The sequence below is a fragment of the Ixodes scapularis genome, unplaced genomic scaffold (assembly GCF_016920785.2).
Source record: "Ixodes scapularis isolate PalLabHiFi unplaced genomic scaffold, ASM1692078v2 PGA_scaffold0__279_contigs__length_252992795, whole genome shotgun sequence".
In the NCBI taxonomy this organism is placed as follows: Eukaryota; Metazoa; Arthropoda; class Arachnida; order Ixodida; family Ixodidae; genus Ixodes; species Ixodes scapularis.
The window spans coordinates 7,672,983-7,695,373 of record NW_024609835.1 but is presented as its reverse complement, the minus strand read 5'-3'; the positions used below and the strand labels follow the sequence as shown (position 1 = coordinate 7,695,373).

The window sequence follows — 22,391 nt, the reverse complement described above, 5'->3', positions numbered from 1 at the left end:
CACATACAATGTTTTCACCTGCTGAGGGCCCCGTTAGGCGGGCTTTCTCTCATAGTGCCTCTTCATGCGGTGAAGTGGATTTGCAGAGCGACGCCGTTCAGGTTGCTAAACATAGGGGGGATTGTTTCTTACGGCACTGGAGATCTCTCTCTTCCTTCAGTTTCCGGCAAACACCACCGATGATTTACGAACATGCGGGTGCGTGATGCAATAATATAGAATATATTCATCGTTAATGATTCTATTTCCTTAGCCTGCCGAAGAATTCCGAGGTGAAACAATAGATGGGAGAAAAAGCGCGCTCTCTCCGGCTGATCGCCGCTGGCCGACGAACCTCCGCCGCGTCCAAACGAGAGGCGGGCGAAGCCCCGGAGTCCCCGGGTTCGCGCCCCGCGCGTGCGGCCATGTGCTCGGTCCGTGTCCCCCGCCGCCGGCCACGTGATGCGGAGCGCGGTGCGCGTGCGCGCTCGGCTCGGCGCATGCGCACTCCGTCCCGCCCGCGCGCGATTTCCCCGAGCCACGCTCACTCGAGTCTGGCTGCTTTGGAACGGAGAAGCCCGAGTCGCTCTCCCTCGCATCGCGTGCATGTTGTGCTGTGAGTTCCCCACGCTGGCGCTGCACAACGGAGTAATGGATTCTGTGCACAACGGCGGCGGCCACGGCGACACGGCGGCCGTCAAGGACCACGACGCCATCAAGCTGTTTATCGGCCAGATCCCGCGCAACCTGGACGAGAAGGACCTCAAGCCGCTCTTCGAGCAGTTCGGCGCCATCTACGAGCTCATCGTGCTCAAGGACAAGTACACGGGCATGCACAAGGGTGAGTCAGACGCGTGCGCGCTTTGTCCCGGCACCACGCGCCGCCGCCGCCGCCGACTCGGCCGGCGAGGGGGAGCCACGCGCGCTGCCTGCCCTCCCGAGCTCCTTTGTCTCGCCGCCCCGTTGCGTCATCGGGGATGCCGGGAGCCGCTTCTCGCCCGAGGCTCACGGCGGTCCGAAACGCGGCCCGCGAGCCTTCTGCTCGTGTTGCCTCGGCGAGCTCGCTCTGACCATCGTCCCACGTTCCCCGCGAGCGACCCCGGAGCCGGTGCGAGTAGCGGCTCTCGAAAGTGGCGTCACGTTGGAGCTGTCACGTCGACTGTAGCTCCTGAAGTACGACTCCGTCGTTGTGTGGCCGCGGCGTGCCAGTCCCTCGGCCAAAGGAAGCACCGGGCGCTTCAGGCTCTTCTGTCGCGCATCTGATATCTATGTAGTATGTGAGTCGTTAAAGCATGCTGCTGACACGCGTTTTATTCGGACTCCAGGCTTCCAACGTGATGCGTTTGCGAGTGATTGGATTGTGGCTGCCGTCATTATAATGTAATACCTGGTGATCATGATTTTGTAACCAAAAGGAAACTTTAATTGAGTAAGAGGCAATTTCTTTTCGTCCTGTTACGCCACGTTACGGGTCGCGGTTTTTAAGCGATTTGGTAGCTCGTGGCCTTGTCTCGAGGAACTCGAGCCTTAAGTCTCTGTGCAATGATTCGGAAGATTTAGAAAAACGGTGCATTTTATTTGGATGGCGGGTCGGCTCGAGCACGATAAAGGAAGACGAACATCCCTAGATAAGACGTTATGTCATATCGCCAAAAGTTGATTGTAGTATTGCCTGTTTATATATAGGAAACACTTGTCTTCGCAGACGTCGCTTTGGTGTTTGACAAAGGACATTGTTTGCTTAGGTTTTGAGAAATATAACATTTTAGGTTAAATGAAAAGCGCAACGTACTGGGGCAATTGCCAGATATCTTTGTGGCTCACTGATTGAAGAAATAATACCAGATCACGAGATGTTCTCCTTGGGCGCTCCCGTAGCGTCCAGGACATACCTGTGTGAAATTTTATAAATGAACTCCTTTACAGTTCCCCCGACAGTTGCTTAACTGAGTTCCTGCTTCGGCCAACTGGTGTGGTCTTCTGCTTCACCGGACTAAACTTGGTTTTTTGCTTAGTGAGTTATTTTGGATAGATTAAAAGTACCGCAAAGCAGAATGAGCGAAACTATCTGAAGGGAGGTGGACATCTGCATCTGTACTCGTTTGTTGTTTGTAATATCGATATGTTTACCTCGTACTGTGTTTAATTCCACTCGGTAGAGTGAGTAATCATGCGAATAAATGGAACAGTACTGCCTTACCTAACCGATCGCGTTTGTCCTGGCTGAACCACATTGTCTCACTTGATATTAAAAATAGGCCGCGGAACAAGGTGCTTTGAAATTAGCGTTTTCATTAATCACTGGACCAACAGACGAAGAGGAGCTTCATTAGAGGATTGTGCAAGGTACTTGCCACGACGCCGCGTGTTTTTTTGTTTTTTATTGTTTTATTTGTTGATTTTGTTTCAGTCTGCGGCCACATGGCCGTCATCCTGAATGGCTACGAAACTGCGTCTGATTCATTAAGATACATATATATATGCACGATGAAATGTAGATTTGCCAACAATTTTTGTTTTGATCCTGGGGATTTTAAGGCAATCCCTTATAGCGTTTTGTTAATTATATATATAATAAGAATATTAATCTGTGAATATCGCCAAGCGTTTCAATTTTTTTCCCTCTAACCCTAAAGTCAGGTGGTTGATTTTTTACAGCGTATAATCAGAAATATACAAAAATGGCGAGATATATTCTTAAAAAATCTTTTTCAAGTCATGTGTTAAAAATAAGTCATTTGTACAACAAATCATTTTTTTTTAAATTCCATACAAACAAAAGTCACAAAAAAGCTTTCGTGTACTCCTTCACTATAACATTAAGTACGTGGTGCATAATTATCACCCTCATTACATCAATAATGAATAGGAAGGCTGAGAGGCCGACGCAATAATCATTTCTGAATTGTCTAATTAAATAAATAGCCCATGACTATAATAACTTACCCCAGAATCCTAAACAAACTAAAACTATCTTAGCAGAACTACTTTGAGTGGGCATTTTTTATGTTTATTTAAAAAGAATTAAAAACAGTTTTGCCGCCATTTAAAATGAGCGCCGTTCGTGCAACGATATCGACAGGGAATCTTTTCTCACATTACAACAGCTTACTGGCACTTGTGGTCGCCAAGAATACTCAAAGGCAACGCCACTGACCAAGACGCGTCTTCGTCGTGGTGAAATTCCAAAGATAAAAGCGCACCTTTCCTTTCGGTCCCTCCTTCGCAAGGCTTAATGACGCAGCTGCGCGGACAATGCCAACAATGCGATTCCCGTCACTGCGTCATCAAGCTTTGCGATTCCCGCTGCGAGGATACGTAATGCGGCTCATACAGTTCACACGAGCCCTGCGAAGGCATTCGACTTTTGGCTGGCGACAATCGATGCCTGGACATTCATTCGGGTTGTGGCTCGCGCCCAATCGCTGGGATGGCGGGAACAGCCGAACCTTAACAATGCGCGGAGCTCAGCGCGCACTCTGTGCTCTGCCAACCGTAGCAGCGCGTGGCTATGCAAAGAAAAACATAGGCGGCATATGATTGGCTCCACATCACGTGACCGCTTGTTCTGCAGACGCGAGTTGACGTAATAAACAGTGTCTGTTCTTCTCAGATATTTTTTTTTTTTGCGACTGTCATTGCGTGGAGAAAAAATAATAATCGAGAAAGTTGGTTTTATTAGTTACAAATGTCGAGGAATAATTGTAAGCTATACTTATTGAAAATACAAATTGTTCCATCGCCTGGGCGTGCTCCCTCGGATCTTGCATGGGGGCCAGACGCGGGATGAAAGAGAGTCCGCCGTCGAGGATCGATGACCTGGCCCCCCGGGCAGGCCGAGAACACTGGCAGAAGGTCAACGTTCACTGCGAAGCTTCCAGAAGACTGCTCGGGCCGCCAGATTTTTCGATTAGCTTTGACCTCCTTCCTGTTTTGTTCCAAGAAGAAACTGGCTACATGCCACTGGTAATTCAGACTGATAAACTTTTAGTCGGCTTTAGTAGTAAGAGGTTACTTTCCTTATTACTACCGTAATCAGAAGACGTTGGAGGCCGAGAAAGAAGAAGATATTCGGAAATAAATGGCAGACGGGTCAGCGGAACTATAAAACTCCGTTGATTTTGCTTTCCTTGGGGGTTATGAGAATCACCCTGATAAAGGGAGTGTGACTAGGGTGCACCCAAATAAGCACTACTGTGCTAGTTCTTTCGGAAAACGAATCCTATGCCCTATTCACAGGGCCAGCATAAAGGTACCTTTAAAGGAGCACTGTAAAGGTACCCTTAAAGGAGCACTAACACCACAAATATCATATTTTCTTTGTTACCTAAAACGATGCGTGTTTTAGTCAAGGAATCAGTCGTAGATCCCTTCTTCAGGCGCCTGACAACCTGTCATACCTCGAAAAGGAAATCGTCAAACGGTCAAAACAACCGAATTCAGTGTCTGCGTGCCGTAATTTCGGTTGTGACTCCGCCGGGGCAGCCTTTCACAGAGAACCGGCACGACGTGGCCCCTTACGTTGCTCACAAAAGTCCACAGCCCGTTCTCTTCGACCTCACACCGTTTAAAAAAAAATTGAGGTCGCTGAAAGGGGCCTAAAAAAACTTCGAAGTCGAAAGTGGAGCGTCGTTTGCTCACAAGCGATAGGCGGCACGCACGGAGAAGAGCGCTGGATTGCGGCACGCGGGCGAACACGACACCTTGCGTCTGGACATTTCGGAAGCGTGAAAAAAAACTTGATTTGCAGAACGACTCAATTTTCGACGTCATTGCACTGGCGCGGATTATGGGGGAACTTGAAATTCGACTTTTGGAAATTGTTTCTTTACTTCGAAAATACTGAGTTTCCAAGTTTCGAATTTTGAGGATAATGTCCAGGTATCGTTTTCAATCGTTTGGGATAATAAAAATATATTATTTTGACCTGTTAGTGCCGCTTTAACATAAGCTTCCACTTGCAGTCGGCGAATCAGCCCTCGGTGTTTGGTCAGAAGCACATGCCACACGCGGATGATCGTGAATTGATTCGCCGCAGAGAATAAAGGTCCCTTAGCTAAAGGTACCTTTATGATTGTGCCAATGGGGCACGATCAGAAAGTCCCCTTTAGCAAGAGGAGCTTTATGATTGGCGGCTAAGCAGTTCGTGATCCTACGCGCGCGACATGTGCTCCCGACCCAAGAGCGCGATTTGATTCGACGATTGCAAAGGGACCTATTTTAAAGTTACGTTTATGCTGGCTTTGTGAATGGGTGTTTGTCGCTGATCCCATTCCTCCTTCCTCCTCTCTGCTCCTCTATCTCTTTTTTTCTTCCTATTTCCCTTTCGCATCGACAGTGACATGTACGCCCAAAACGCAGCTAACTACGACGTCGATTTTCTGATAAACATCGCTCCAACAGCAAGCCGAGATATGAAGCGCTTTATTAATTGTCACAGGCATTCACCACACCGATGCACAGGTTTGTGTTGCGATTCTTTAGTTTTTTTCCTCGTTCTATTTGATGGGCTAAGATGGTAATTTTTTCAGCAATTTTCTCTCCTTACTCGTTCCTTCCACAAGGAAAACCGTACTAGTGTAGGCTTTGAATGTTGAAATATTGAAATTCGTTAGTGCGGCTAAAAACAACACAAGAGCATTACCTGTTTTGTTCAAAAGAATAAAGAAAACAATTGTTCCTTTATTACCAAACAAAAAATGTAACTAGTTACCAATGACAAACCATAACCGCGCCGCTTTCCGTACAAGGCTGGCACTACGCAACCGTTTCGCGCCGTTTTATTTATCACTCGAGCCCGAAGTAATTGGAAGCAAGTTTGTTATTAGCGTCATTAGGGCCGAACCATAATAGGCGGGAAAAGAGAGGAGGTCTTTCGCGCGTTTCCCGTCCCATTTGTTGCGATTCCTTTTTCTTCGAGCGGCATTCCTAATTATTCGCACGGCGGCCCTGTTGACTCGCACCGACCGCGATCGCGCGAGAATTCATTTTCCCACGTGGCCACGGGCGGCGAACGCCCGCCCGCCCACGTCAGTTTCGCTCGGCCGTGCGATTCGTTGTCGAGTCTATTTAGCGGACAAAAGCGCTCGCGACGGCGGCAGTAAAACAGACAACCAAAAACATGGTTGGGCAGGCGAGCGAAGCGGCGATGTGGCACGCCGACGATGCATCTTTCTTTTCTCTCTCTCTCTCTCTCTCTCTCTCTCGCTTTCGAATCTTTACTTCAAAATGTTTGTTTCTTGCTTGTAAAAAAAAAAAAAGAGGAAGAGAGAACGTTGATCGTTTGCCATTTATATGCCGTCATAGTGGCCTGTTTTCTCTCTGTTTTTTCCTCTTGTTTGGTTGCTTCAAACAAGAGGGGGCATCCCTCTCTTCATTCTCGGAGGAATTGCGCTCCGAGATCCCGCACAAAAAGAGAGAAGCGTCTGCGTTGTCATCTTAGATTTCCGTTTTCTGAGCTCCTTTCGGATCGACTCACCGCCGGGCGTCTGCTGCTGCCGGTAATGGAATGCGGCTCAGGAATTGAGCGATTTCGCTTGGCCCGCTCGACGGGGGGCGAGGTGTGGGCCTGCCTTTTAATCACGCGTGTCAGTTGTTTCTTCGAATGCTTTGCAAATGAAGTTCCGAGTGAGAATTGAGGCTCTTCTTACTTGCGGCAACGTAGCTCCGCTCGTACGGACTACATCTAAGCCCCCTCCGGAGTGCCTTCGCTCAAAACAGTCGTCAAATAAATCTGAATGAAAACCGCGATGATTGACTTTTTTTTAAAACATTCAGAAACCTTTTTTTTTTTTTTTACCAAAACGTTTTTTTGGGTTTCAGACCTAGAAAGTGGGTACTTAATCTTACCTCCTTTTTTTAGCATTCGTGGAGTAATCGCCATACTATTACCAAACTTTGGCGACACAGATAATGCAATCGAGGGATCCTTGTATAACATTTACCGGAAGCAGAGAGTAACACTGTTCGCACTTCTAAACGGATTATGTGTGCAGTTAAAGAACTTTTCAAAGATGTAGAAATTAACGATATGCCTAGGGTACCTCAAATTTCCTGGGCCTTGCGGCTCTTCTTGAGTGGTGAGAACTTTGTCGTCTGCAAGCACAGGCGCCATTAACTGTTCGGTTCCCAGTTGTCGCGCGTTGGTGCGCGTCAACCGCCGCCATTCCGCGTTTGTTGGGACGTCGTATATACAGTCTCGAATCACTTCCTGAGTTATACGAGAGCACGCCACCACCCGGCATTTCCATGCACCCAACCTGACCTATCGGTCGAAAACATGACACATCGCACGACGCAAAACGGTGGTTGCCGCCAGGAAAAGGCGGCATTTGCCCTCGCTAAAGAATTTCGTCACTCCAGCAAGGCGCAACCATCAAGAAACATTCAAGCACTCTTGATATGCACACTTCTCCGTGCCACCTATCGCTCAACCTCAAAAGCTTCAGCATTTGGGGTGCAAGACTGCAAAACGGGCGACAAACGAGGCTTAGCGATGCGTGAAAAACTTTTTATATGCTTGCAAAATAAACATACCCGCGACAAGATATGCGCTGGGTATATGGCAGTGCTTGTTCGGCAGCTACAGCGAGCCGTGTGATTTGTTTCACCTCACAGCACCTATTCAAGCTTCTGTGTGGTATGCGGCATGGCCGACGGAAATCTAAACACATCACCGTTCTTTTTACCGTGAATAAAATTCGTGCAGCCATACGCGACAGTGTGTGCTCATGTTACAAAAAACAAAAGGACCCACGACGCAAAGGAAAAAAAAAATGTGTGTGTACATTTATACAGCCTGAACTCAGTCTGCCTCAGTGGGCGACTCGTCCCCAGCTGTAGATGAGCAATTTAGCCAGTGCGGTACAGCCGCCAGCCTGGGGTCTTTAACGTGCACACGCAGTAGTGATACATGACCGCACGCCGGTACGATGCTGACCCGCAACGCATATCTTGCTTCCGTAGCAGCTTGGGAAAGGCGGCACGTCCACTTGTTCTCAAGCAGGCAAGGCGCGTGGGTATATTTTTTAGCGCTCGCGGCAGCTTTTTCTTGCAAAACGTGATAGTGCCCGCAGCACGTGTAACAGAACTGCGCACGGCCTATTTTGTTTTTCCCCTTCATACACTAACGGGGTCAGTCTCCGACTTCCTGCCACTGTTGGGGCGCCTCGTAACCGGTGATGTACGGTACTTACCTCGACCGCTCCATTAGTTTCCGACGCCGTGAAGCCCACATTGAACGTGCAACTGTGAGCATCTCCGGTGCAAATTTCTGACAAAAGCATGCATTGTCAACTGCAATGTGGAAGTTCACAGGAGCACATCGGTCGTGTTTGTCCGCCGCTAAATAAATCAAATCCAGCTCAGAATACGTTGAACGAAAACTGGCGCTGTGGGACACTAAGGTCCTTCCTGGTTTTGATCGCCGCCGCCAGCGATTTTGATGCAGATGGGCAAAGACGCGTGTTCCTCCACTCACTACACCGTCATGCAGACTAAGGATTCCAGGCTGGTGGTTGCGCTACACTAAACAAGTTACTTCCCTTGCGGCGCTCTGCAGGTCTTGTCAAAACTGCAACGTGACTACACGCTTCTTGCTCCGAGTAAGCGGATGACACAAAGGCTCCAAAAGACGTCGTGTCCATGCAGAATGCAGTCGTCCATCACTGTTCCTGCAAGGCCCAATTTGCTGCACCCGCGACAGCTTAAGAGATCGGTGACCCCAACTTCTTCGTGATTCATTTCTCGGTGCATCTGCTAACGGAGCAATTTGATCGGTTGGGTACTGGATACGCTTGAGACTGTCCTCGCCCTGCGTTTCTGAAGGTGGCAGTGACGTTATTGGAGTCGAAGGGCGCGCCTCGATACCACTCGAAAGAAAAAAAAAAAAAAACGGTACAGAGAGAAAAACAACAAGAAAACAAGAGTGCGAGGCCGAGACACGTTTTCAAGTCTGCGTATCAACGAACGGTTTTCTTCCGTAGGCTCCGGGTGAATGACACCTCCGGGAGCCTGGAGCAGACGCGACGCCCGGGATCGGCGTGCCCTCCTCCTCGGCCGTCCGCGGAGGCACGAGACGCTCCCCTGTCGGATTCCGGTCGCAGGGCCGTATTGATTAAGCGCCCCGCGTGCATTGTCCCCCGAGCCCCTGGTGCCGCGGAACGGGGCCGCCGCTCTTGTGGCTTTGTCCCCGGGACGCCTGTTTTGTTTCACTTGGCGGCCCCTTCCGCCTCCCGCCCCGTTGTTCCCTCTGCGTGAGACGGCAGGGAGCTCGATGAAGTCACGTCAGCTACGCTGCGACCGGCAGAACCAATCTCCTCGGCGCCTTCTGCCCGGAGTGCGTAAGGCGCGAGACTACGGACCGGGTGGCACTTCCGCGCGATTTGAACGGACAATAAAATAAATTTTCATTTCCCACTTCGCGATTTTTATTTCTCGACGGCACCGTACCCCAAACTTGGACGCAGCTAAGCGACCTCCTCACTGAACACTATCTTCTACTCACGAACTTCCCACGAACTTCCACTCAAATAAAAAACGGTCTCACTGGAATGAGGTGACGCGAAAAACGTCTATAGACTCGGGGTTCGCAGTCGCTCGCAGTCGCTTCCTGTGGCTGCAAAACGTGAGATTATCAGAGCGAGCTCTAATTTCTTGTCCGCCAAAAAAGCTGAACTTGAATAACTTAAAATGCACGTTGAAGCGTTATCGAAGTTCGGCGCCGTCTTGTCCAACAACAGACTGAGCCACTGCAGCCTCTGAACTCGCGGACAAGTTTCTTTGGCATTTCATTGGAAGAGAATCCGTTCATAAGTGGGATCGACGCTGAAAGTGCGCGGGCTCGCAGGCGCCCTCCAACTTCGGTTTTATTGCTAAGCAAAGCCGTACCCAGAGGAATACTCATATGTTGCGGGAGAAACTGCGAGGGTTACTCCGTCTCACGCTTAGCGCACAACGCCGCGAAGGCTACTGGCGCGAACGTGTAACTACTAGTATCGTTGCTTTTTATACGATAGTCGTTAACGCTAATTTAGGCGATTCATTTATTAATAACCGTTTACGACGGAATCGCCACACACGATCGTCGGTTGGTCGTGGTAGCTGCGGTTCAGATCTAATTCTGCCTCCTCTTGTTTAGTCGGTTTGTCTTAAGTTTGCTTTATTCTCCTACTCACCTTCCTTTTGTCTCAGAGGTTCATAAACTACAAATCCGGGTCACACTGCTCATACATCAAGCAAAAGACAGACTACAAACACGAGTCACCGCTGTATCATGGGTTCGAATGCCACGGGCCAAGTTTCTCCTTCAGTTCATTGCCATGTAGCATTCGAAGCACATACCTCTAGTTGACTAGTGTACGAATCAGTGTGCTGATTGTCGTTTGTTTGAAGTATAAGCAGTGTGACTCCGCCTTATCATTCAGTGTGCGTGCAAATCAGGCTGATGTGAACGAGTGGCTCCAGTAGCGGCATTTGCGGGACACGGCGCGGATACAGCCCTGTTCGCTTTTCGGAATTTCTACGAAGCAGTGCAAAACATGTATATATTTGTTTGGTTCAGTTTATATATCACACGATTGGCTTGAGCCATACCATACTTTGTTTCACCAGAGAAGTACAGGTTGCAATTTTTGATAAATGCGACAGTCGCGTATAGAAATCAAACGAATCCAGACATTTGCGTCCAGTCGCTTTGCTGCTCTCTTATCTACCTAACCACAATCGTAAAGGCTGAACTCCATGGGACGAATATGGTACGAAAAATCGACGAATTTTGCCCGGCGGCTTTTGCTCTGCGCGTGGAATCAACACAGTGGCTGCTATGTCGCGCGCAAAGCGAGCGTGCCATCGGGCGGCGTTCGCCAGTTATTCGTTGCATAATTCGCTCCATGGAGTTCAGCGTTAATATCTCAATGGAATGCGCCAAGGTCGATTCTATGTATCCTCGGCTATTGACAAGCAAAAAGCTTCACGGTCCATTCACTGCGTTTGCTTGGTTTTGCCGGTAATGGCACAAACAGAGAAACAAGGCGAATGACGCGAGCTTGCATTTATAGACTGGTTCACACGTTTTCAACGATTGCCTTTGCATGCAGCCTAAACCACCGTAACGATCGAACCACTCCAGGAACCGCGACTCGTGGATTGCTTCGCTCACCGTGCTGTGTACAGCGAACATTTGTCCAGGTGACTATGACGTTACGGTCGTTTGGGTTGCGTGGGGACGCAACAAACGCAGATGTGCCAATCAGACTTCATTCGCTATTTATTAAACCCATGCGAAATGCAAGTTCGTCCTCCCCCTTGCGCACCTCGAGCGTTTGTTTCCCCACAAAATTCACCCTCGTTTTCTTGTCCCCCACTCTTCCCCCCCATCCCCCCTCTTCACCTTACCAAATGAAGTCACCTTATGCCGGAGCGCGATCGACTGCCTTGTCGTCGCGCTTTCTTAATGCTGTATTTTGATTGGATGGACCCTTCGTGCGTTCCGTTGTGTCAAAGACAGATTTTGAAGTACTCGCTCGCCTTGTTACCGGCTGAGCTCGGAGTTCACGCGAAGCCAGGTATAATAGTTTTCATTAGAGATTTCAGTTGCGCAAAAAGAGAGACACAATCGAGTATTGCTAGTTGGCGCTGTCTTACGCAGTGTGCAGTATATAGGAAGCGAAGTACCCCTTTAATCGAAACGTCTAGCGCGGTTTTTTTCTTGCTAGTTTGTTTTTGTCGTCACTTTATCGCGTGGCAGCACATTGGCCTATCTTGCTCTCGGTCCTCCCCCGGTTTTTCAAGAGAGCAAGAAAAGTCAAACCACCCTCGAATCACACACGCAGACAATGAAAGAGAGAAAGAGAAAGCGGGGAGCGAAGACGGAATCCTCACCCTCCCACACTTTCTTAAATTTGCCCCCCCCCCCCCCCCCCCCAATACTCTGGCTGCGTGCCTACACCGAATAGTGTTCCACTTTAGGTATTCTGGCTCGTTGCCACTCTTTGTGGTAACATACGCTGCAATCCGCGAGTTTTCTGCCGACGAGAAAGGCTCCTCAGAAAGGAAGAAAGAAGGATGTCGCGGCCACCGGCCCAGACGGTGCTATGGGGACTTGGCAGCGCGAGCCTTTCGCCTTGCCTTTCTGCATTTGGGTCTTTAATGCGTTCTTCAGATGTGTTCGTTTTCACTTTTGTTCGCGCCCGCGTCTGAGCGTCTCTCGACGGTAGCACATACGTCTCAGTGCTGGGCATCGACAAGGAAGGCCGAGGGGAAGCCATCTCGTCAGCGGAACCGTATCGGCACTCGAGTTAGAGCTTCGTCGTCCGTCCCGCCGACAAAGATGGACGCGAACGGGAGGAGGGCCCCGAGGGCCACGAAGAGCGGACGGTAGCTCTTCCGTGCGCCCGCACAAACACTCACCGATTGAAAAGTTGGATGTTTTCCTAGCCCTTAACGGCAGCTTCAGTTTTTGTTTGTGCTAGACGAAAAGTTCTACCGGCGGGAGTTTTATTAATATACCTTATTACGTATAGAAAACTAGAATTTCTCGGTATCGGAAAGAAAATAAAAAAAAGTAATCGTCTTTTTTTGGCCTTTAGGATCACGGATATTAAGTTACTTCGTTCAATTTGATGCGTAGCCATAAAAGGGAGCTTTCAAAGTGAGCCGACGCTCTGCCGCCCGGCGCGGTTAGTGCGAAATGATGATCATAAAGAAGGGTAGTGAACTCGGGAGAGCTCCGGGTCTTCACCAGCCCTCGCTAAGCTTTCCTGGTCGCTGAGCAGTGCGTTTGTGGCTAACTTTGTTTCTCCTTTTGCTGGCTCGCCAGGTTGTTTGTGTACTTATGTCGCCGTTGCTCGTGCCATAGTTCGGTTACGTCTCTTTACGCACAATTTTTATAACAGTAACTTTATAATGGCGCTATTGAGCGGCAAAATGCCCAGCTGCCCCTCAAGTGTTGATTATGAGCAGGTATCTTCCCTTCTTTAGACTCGACATAGAACGCTACCTTTTTCGCGTCCGCTCGCTATCGTGTATGGAATGAGCGCGTGAGCGCTTTAGCGAGTTCAAATATCGCTCCAGCTTTCAAGCATCTATGAGCATCTTCTAGACCATACTTGGACACCTGCGCTTCCGTATTGCTAGATATTTTTGGCGAGTTTTTTAAGTAAGGTTTGAGTAGTAAAGCCTCTGGTACGCGACGCAAGTGGGGTCAATAAAAACAAAATCACACGACGTGACGTGATCACGATCGTACGACGTAATGCATTTAGCCACCCGCAGCTGTGCTGCTTAATCGACGATATGATAATGACGATCGATTGACATTACGCCGATCGTGCGTCCTGCGGTCATCTGATATTCAAATGCCGTTGCATTCATTTAGCACCGACGCGTTGTTGATAAATAAATTATGTTATGTTCGTGATGTGTTTTCCCGCCAAATTTAGCGGGGAAACTGAATTGGTGCATAGTTCATATGACGTAAATTTTAGCGTGAAACCTATATTTTTTTTTTATTTTATAGCGATGAATTTATGTGGGTCCCGTGACTTCAGTTGAGGTGGCATTCATTTTCCCGCCAAATTTATCGCGGAAACATTTCGTTAACGGTCACGCCGTCGCGAAACCGGGCGACGGGTCCCTAACAGCTGCCGCTGCAAATTCTAGCCGGCGATGAAAAGAGCGTCTGACTGCAGGCTTTCCAATTCAAGCATTTCCTATTGGTTAGTAAGTGCGAGTGAGCCGCCCTTGGGCGAACACCACACGTGCCTAAACGCAGTACGCTCTTCAGTTCGCCCAAGGCAATATTTCACTAATTACGTAAATCTTACTTTTAAAGCCACTCATTAGGCCGGGATATTTGGAGTTCAGCGGAGTTGCCCCCGAGTGCCGAGGTCCGTGGACTTTCTAAGAGGAGCGCACGTGTCAGTGCGGAGTTGGAGTCATTCGCCTGGTCGACATAGAAGGCGTCTACTCCTGTTTCATCATGCGTCACTTGCCAGGCTTAAAAGGCTGGTCTCGGGTTTGGGTCAGAATCGACCGACCTGCTGATTTGCGTTAGAAAATTAAGTTAGCCCATCCTCAAAGGTGACGTCCCTCTTGCTTTACTGGGCAGAAGATGGAACAGCTGCGCACGCCTCTTGTGATTCACCTCGCCTGCACGGGCAACGAGCATAAATGGCCCGTTTCTTTCTGACGTAGAACTGGGCTGTATTAGCTGAACGCTGCTTCGGCGTTCGGGCCCGTGTTGAATCTGTCAGGCACCGATCGAACACAAATCCCTGCCGAGCGTCGATTCCGCTCGATCAACGCAGGTGACGCAAAGTTCGTCGGGACTTGTGTTAGGCAAACACCGAGCTGCGCGGCGAAGCTGGACAAGGAGCCTCCTATAGGAAGTATTCACTGGAGGCTATAGCTGCTTGCGCGACTGCTGAGCTTGTGTTGATGGCGAGCTTCCAGGGTTCTTTCGCAACGTGTATTCCACACCATCAAGACACTTTGACACTTTGCTACAGCTGTGCATGCGCGGCGTCATAACCGACCATCAGGTTTTGTTTACTCTTTTCGTGTTTTCGTCAGCACTTCACCATTATTATTGGCGACGTGCGCGACCGAAAGAGTCGCTGTGGTCGGCCTTCCACGATTGGCCGAACGCAGACTATGACGTCAGAAAAGGATTTATCATCGAGGGAAATAAGAGGAATGAAAGAACTTTAATTTTGACGGTGTTGGCAGTGTTCTTAACAGCCTGTTCACACATGAAGCGGAGCGCTACAAGCAGAGCGCTGACCTCGCGCTAAGCGCGTGCTGACGGGAGCGTTCACCAGTTTTGTATCGCACCGTCGAAACTGTTGTTCATGGCAGACAATGAGTAACTGACGACACGTGAGTAGCGCTACATCAGCGCTTCGCTGCATGTGAGAACCGGCCTTTAAGAGCACAATGATTTCAAGCTTCCACCATGCTATTTACAAACACCATCGAACTTCTTGTTTGCAAGGTAATGACGTCACAAGGAGGAACCGTAGGAGGGCGCCACTAAAACATCTCGCCGCTAATAGCAGGCCAGGTTATATCCATATTAGGTCCTATTGTGTCCTCGCCCTAGCATTGACCTTTGTGGAGGCTCGTCAATGTCCGTTGAGTGACTCGGTATCTCCGTAAGGCAATAAAGGTCAGCAATGGCGGCTTTAATCCGGCGCGTGTGCGTAGCGGCTTTTGGTATTCACTGGATGCCATACTCGGGGGCACTGATCAGAGCGCATGCTTGGAGCTAACTTACACTAATAGGCTGCTAAGCCCGGCAATATTGAAGGTGTGGAATGCACGTTGCTAAACAACTGTGGATGTCCGCCATCAACACACGCTCAGCAGTCGCGCACACAGCTCTGGTCGTCAGTCAATACTCCGTATTGTTCCACCTCCTGGGCAGTAGCTTAACGGAGCAAAAACACGCGTAAATTAATACACGCCTGTGTATTTTTACAGCGTAGCGTTGGAAAATGGAAAAGTTTCTGCCAAATGGGTCAGACAACGCCGGCACCTGTACGCAGTCAAAGTTGTTTATAAGGGCAACAGCAGTCTCCGAGTCCTGAAGGATATTTGAAGCAGTAGATTCTTTTGGCCACATCCTATATTTAAATATAAAATAAATTACGACAAAAAAACGCATCAAAATTCCTAAGAAAACAAAATATTATCTCGTGTTTTTTTCATTTTTTTTTTTCTTTTTAAAGATACACTTTTATCAACTTTATTTTCCAGCGAACAGCACTTTTTGCTGCGGTTATGACGAGGCGCTGTAGCCATCGACATTGCCTAGCTACGTTGGAACAGCTTGTAATGAAGGCGCCTTTTGCGTGCATCAAAGAAGTTTTCCCATGTTGGAACAATTTTAGATTCGCCGAGAAGAGCGTTGCTGGGCAGCAGCTGTTAGTCTCCACGTCAACGGTTGCAGGTTCGGCATGAGCGGGTGACAAGTCCGCGCTGTCACCAAACATTAGAGCCTTAATTTTCCTGTAATCGAAGAAGGCAGGTTGCATCGCCAAGTCTCGTGCAAACCTACACACTGGGCTGTCAGTGAGTGCCTGCACCCGCCCCACCTCAAGTGGTGAGCGAAATACGTCACGCAAATGGAAAGACAGCATGCGTAAACCGTCAATAGAAATTAACGAATCACACGATTGCGTGTACATTTGAGGGAATACCTTTCCTCTTTAAGCTCGTGGTACGGATTGTGACAGCTGCGTATTTATGCGGTTATTTCCAGATTGCGTGCCGCTGATCCCGTTTATTTTTTAGTGCGAAAGCAGTAACTATCCCATGGAGCGGTGCCGGCGGCGTCTGCAACCGCGAAGAAACGCGAAAGAAATGCCCATTCTCCCGTAGACCGAGCAAAACATCTCCTATATAGCCATTGGTGACCACTTCACGAGAGGGCGCGCTGGGCCTCCACTCTCGTGTCAGGATTGCCCAGGAGGGAGGGGGGGGGGGGGGGGGGGGAGGGGGCTGCGGCCGCTTTACGAGGGCGCGCGCTCGGCCTCCGCTCTCGTGTCAGGCACTGCCGGGGAAAGAGGGGGGGGGGGGGCTGCGGCCGCTTCACGAGAGCGCGCACACGGCCGCCGCTCTCGTGTCAGACGTTGCCGGAGGGGGGTGGGGCCTGCGGACGGGTTCCGGAGGAGCCAGCGTGCGGGGAAGCATTGGAAGGGTCGCCGACACACACCCCATCCCTTTCGCGGTTGCGAGACGAGTCCCCTCCCTGAAAGCGGGAAAAGGCGAGGCGAAACATCATCGCTCGTCGGTCGCAACCGCATCTGAACGGGAAAATAGCAGACGTTCCCCGAAGAGAGAGAGAGAGTTAAAAAGGAACGCGCTCCGAGACAGGGGACTCTTTTACGCGAAAACATGTCGAAGCTCACGGCGGAAGCCGAGCTTTTCAACCCGTGGCCGTCATCACGGACATCGGGGAAGGGAGACCACAGGAATCCCGACAACTGCTACAGTTTTTAAGAATGAAAACAAACGTTTCGCGTGCGTGTGTTGCTCAGTGTTTGTATTAGGGTAGCAAGTTTCAGAGACAAAAACGGCGGCGAATAAACATATCATGCAACTGCTATTACACGAGCCATTATTTAAGTTTTATTTTATATTCTTAGAACGACACAGATTTGATGTCCACGCGTTAGGAAAGTTGTTCCAGCCCAGTCACTGTTTTCACGCACAAAAATAAACAACAAAGATTCCGGTCACATTTCAGGGGGACACTCACTACGTCTCCCCTGCCACGCTCCTGCCAATAGTACCACGCACTATTTTTTCAAAACGTTTCCTCCTTGTTTTTTTTTTTTTTTTTTTTTTTTTGCTGGTGTCATAAAAATTATCACGCGTGTATTTGGCGCGTTTCCCGCGTCTATATAACAAAAAGAGGAAAAGCAGGGGGGGTGCTACCTGTCACGGCGTCTGTTTGCTCCGCAAAGCGGGACGCCTCGAGCGGGCATCGAAAGGCCACCGGAGATCGGACAAAAAGACCATCGCGTTCGCTTTTTCGCTCTTTTTTTTTTCTTTTCTGAGAGCGAGTGCAAAACGGGGGAGGAAAGAGCGCTTTGTTCTTTGCGCCGAGCGGGCTCGACGCTCCCGGCTTTCGATCGGACGTAGTAGAGAGAAGCCCGGACGTACTCCGCCTCAGGGCCCCGCTTTTCTCTCTCTTCTTTGTTCAGCTGGACGAATCTCCCGATGCTGTTTTATTCCCTCCGGCTTCGCCCGTGTAACGTATCCCGCGAGGCCGTGGAAATGCCTCGCGTCGTGACAGCATCGATTAATGTCCTCCAAAACAGGTTTTACTTTGAACGAAAACAAGGTTTAGTTGACATTTTATTTTAGACAAAATGAAAACATAAAGCGACCCCCGAGCATGGTTGAAAGAACTAAGAGTAGCATATGAGAACCCAACACGCGTGACAAAAAAGTATAGAACATGGGCATAAACTTGACTAAAAACCCCGAGACTGTGGCGAGAAGGGACGGAAAAACACAGCATTTTGTGTTTGTCCGTCCCTTCTCGTCCCAGTCTCGGGTTTTTTTTAGTCAAATGTTTAACCACCACTAGCTCGTTTCCGTCCCAACCTTTTGTTCAACATGGACATGTTATTTTACGGTTAATTCTGCCGTTGGACTTGACCTCTTGGCCGTGCCATCTACACATGAGTCGTGGCGAAGTTAAGAGAACGGCAGAGTGCACCTTTCATACGTTACCTCGGCCTCGGAGCACTTGAAAGTGAAGCCTAGGAACCACCTTTGTTTTACAGTGATCTCGTCTCTCCGTAGGGTTGTCCTTTCGAAAACTTTTCGTGGTCGTGTGGTCTTACTGGTGTTCCAATGAGGATAATGAAACATCGAAGGCGAACTCTGCTCATCCCAAACGTTATTACTCTATTCCGTTTAAGGTGAGACTACTGTGGGAGCTACGTGCCAGCCGGACCCATAAGCCGCCTCCTTCTTAAGCTCGGCTCTCTGCGCGTGGGTGCGGTCGAGGTTGTGATGACGTGGGAAAAGAGAGGGCGTACGACTGATCGAACGAGAACGTAGCTCCCAGCGCAGTCAGCTTAGTGTTGAACGTCCCCGCTGCGCCGTCTAGCTCACGACAGCATCACTGCCAGCGCGTCTTGCAGCGTCTCCCGACGATGCTGGCAGGCGGCAACGCCAAGACAGACATCACTTTACTCTCGTCGAGCTCGAGCGTGTCTTAGATCCACTAACGATGATGTTACGCGCAGGCCTCGTCTGCTGGGTTCTATTGGGTTAGAGGCTCACCCGGCCGAGCGTTGGAACGCCAAAGCTCCAAGCAGACGCAGATGGAGTATGTTTCGGAGTCCTCTGTTGGGAAAGGTTACGCCACGAGGCGCCGAACACTGCGCAGGTTCTAAACGTCTGCCGTCCGGAATTTCAGTTGACTAAATCCCGATTCACATGGTGGGATTTCATTCGCGATTTCGTAGTTGCGATGCCCCTCGCGCGGAGAAATAAAGCCTTGGGATCAACGTCGCAGCCGTGAATTCACGAGCAAAATAGCACGGTGTGAATGGGGCTTTGGGGTGACACCGTCGCTTTACCGCCGTGTCTTTCCGCCGTCTCTGGGATCGGAGAACCAGGACGCTGTCGCAGCTGTCCTCAGCGGTTCGGTATTTGGAACGTCTTGCTGGAGCAATACCCGTCATGACCGCGTCGCGTGTGAAAAACACGGGGCTATTTGTTCGGGCGTAGATCGGGGTTTGACCAGGACCAGCAAAAAGGCAAGGCCTGCGCGTGACTTCACTTCTAGTGGCTCCCCAAAACGCCCCAAGGGACGATGGAGCTCAACGAGACTACGGTGCAAAGTGGTAAGCGCCTGCGTCTGGTATTGCAGCTTTGGCAGACCCTGCAAGGACGCACTAGCGTCGACGCTGAGGCGAACTGGGCGTACATCGGCTACTAATGTTTTTTTGGGGAAAGTCCTTGTCTTCTAGGTGCTACTTGCAAATACTTTACCCGGAATAAAGTGTTTGCTGTAGGTTTGACACAGGCCCAACTTTTGGTTTCACAGGTAGACAGCACTCTGCGAATGGTTCGAAACCTCTACTTCTTCCTTTGCTCCGAATATGTTGTAAAATTCGCGGATGAAAGTTTATTTTAATAATTTTTATTTTACCAGAGAAAAAGGGTTGCCGAGACAAAACACTGCGACATGCGCACCATGACGACGCCGCTGCTCCGAGGCAGCCGTTTCCATATTCAGCGGGGTATGAATGTACTGAAATACAACTGTTTTTACTAATCCATGTGTAAACGGGCGTACCTTGAGTCGAGAGTGCATAAAAAAGCGCAATTTGACCTCACAAGAATCTTGTTGCTTCTAAATTTGCTATAAAGTGCCGATAAGAGTTGTAGAACTTATTTCAAAAATTTACCTATAGGATACAGTTACAGTTACTCAAACGAAAAGGTACCTAGGTACGTGCGTAGGTACTCACTTAAAAATATACCTAGCTACAGGTAGAGTGACTTCAACGATACTTTCTTATTCATTTTCTCCAAATTTGTCGAAATATACTGGAAGTAAAGCTTTTTATATAAGGATGCACGCAAAAACAAGCTCGATAAATATGCTTTATTGGTGTCAATGCGATGCCTGAGTCCTCACGACCCTTATCCCCGCGCACAAATTGGTTCACCGAGGCCACAGCTTCTACTGTTTACCATGTCACGTCGAAACCGCCGAAACTCGCTTGTTGGTGTTCTTGCCCTCAGAGCCGGTGCTAACGTCGACGAGCCTAGAAAACGTCGGCCGCATGAAGAAACGCACGAGTCGAGTGCATATTAACCTTCGCGACGACGAGCGAAACGCTTGAAGCTTCCTCGTTGTTTTTTTTTCGGCAGTTGAAAGAAAAATACTTTTTTTTTTTCTTCTTTCTGAACTTTTTAGTTTTGATAACTGCAAAATTTGAGTCCTGTTTGTTGAGTGGAAACAGTCTTACATACGCGACGCTACATTGCTTTACAACTGAAATTGTCATTTATTTTAAATAATATTTTAAATTGTGTATATGGCAAAAAAGAGCCGCCACCAGGACAAGATACAGGCCACAGAAACTGCGCACATCTTTCAAGTGGTTTTCTCGCTCGAATAGCTGTCAGAGGAGCTTCAAACACGCACTGAAGTCGATTTTGGTCTGAGATGAAGGAAGCAAATCGCTATTTTCCCTAAACGGAGTTCTGAAGCGATTCAATAAATTGCTGTCGCTAGAACGGCATGTTTAATCCACCGTTCGCTCAAATGAACACCGCCATTCGCTAAAGTGTCGTTCGATGAAACATCATGGGCGGGGTTTCGTTCGCTAAAACGTCGTTCGATCAAGTCAGTGCCCTCCCAGGTTCTACCCAACTCAGTGTTCATCATGGCACATAGGAGTGCCGTGATTAACGTTGAGTTCGATATTCTGTAGTTTCTAGCGTTTTGACGAAGTGATTAGAAAAGTGCCTGTAAAAAGTAACTTCACTTAGTCACAAATTGCTGGAAAATGTGCCTAAGGCACAGATACAGATACCGAGAAATGAAAGTACCTAGGTTTGTACTTCAGGTACAACAAAAGTAAGTAGCAACCGATTCCCAGTTACTTGTACATAGGTACTTTACGACCCAGGTGCCGATTTACGAACGACGAAAAAAGGATTGTGACACCGACAATGTATTTGATGGCTCCCATAATGTATGAAATGGCGAAACGGTCGGTAACTCAACGAGTTTAATTGAAGAGGTGGAGTGAGCCTCAGGGATGTGCGGAGTAACTGAGGGAGAGCAAAGGAAAGCACGAAGGGACGTAAGAACGCCGAGCTCTGGTTCGAATGATTAGTTGGCAAACCTAAAGCGAGCCGCCTTTGTCACTACTGCCACAGCCAGCTCTATAAACAGAATTCCTGGCAGTTTGACGACGGAGCCTTAAAGTGCCCGGTCGCAGACTTGGAGCGCAAGGATCTGGTAGCACAGAGCATCAAAGAGCCATTTCTCGGGAAACCTGGACGTCAGCGCACAGCGTATGCAGCCGCGAGGACCCGAAACACACGTGTTCGCTCCGCAGCGGGGCGCCAGTCACGTGGCTCTCCTCTCATTCGTTTTCTGCCGCTCCACCTTTCCATATCGGCGGCCTCTTCTCGTGGCGATCTGCCAGGGTTTTTCAGTAGATAAATGCTATATCACTGCACTCGTCGTACGCGCTCGAATATGACAGCCAAACGCCCGACGCCGCTGTTGCGTGTAATAACGCGCTCGACCAGTGCAATGGAGACAATGGCAGGTAGCTTTAGGTCTACCCTCTAATCATTCCGACCAGAGCTGCGCGTTCTGACGTCACCGCGCGCTCTCGTCTCCTCCTCTCCCTCACTTTCTCGCTCATATATATATGTATACGTAAAAGATGCGTGGTGGGATGAGTAAATGTTTTGCTCACATAGACGCGCTTGGTGGGAGTTATTGGCCAGGTACATAGAAGCGTAAAAATGACCCGTGTTGAGTTTTTGGCGCACTCTGATCTCAAACGAAGAGACGAAAGTTCCGTTATTCAGAAAGACGGAAGTCATATTGTGTGAAAAGTACGCGTGGATCAATATGATGCGCTTACGTCCATTCCTAACGCGTTTAAGTGTCGAGCTGTGAGTCTGGTTACAATTTGGTTGAGGTCACGCTTCATGCGAAGTGGGAATACGTCGAGTATGAAAGCGCAGGACCGTGAACAATTACTAGTCGGGCGGTATATGAAAAAATGGGCAGGGTCGCCGCAATCGGCTGCCTTCATAGGTTTTCGATGAGTGTAATGAACGTGATTATTACTCTATAAACTCGAAGCACTTTTCAATGCATCAACCCATTTTTGGGGGAAATCATGCTTCCA

General features: G+C 49.1%; 1 protein-coding gene across 1 annotated transcript in view; it reads left to right on the top strand.

Annotated features, from left to right (window-relative positions):
- The first annotated feature begins 531 nt into the window (after nucleotides 1-531).
- The window catches only part of LOC115309891 (CUGBP Elav-like family member 4), a 251,270-nt gene continuing 229,410 nt past the window's right edge, over nucleotides 532-22,391 (top strand). Inside the window, exon 1 of the mRNA XM_029968138.2 lies at nucleotides 532-820. Within this exon, the coding sequence (XP_029823998.2) occupies nucleotides 586-820 (235 nt within the window). The 5' untranslated portion in view covers nucleotides 532-585. The remainder of the gene's footprint in view (nucleotides 821-22,391) is intronic.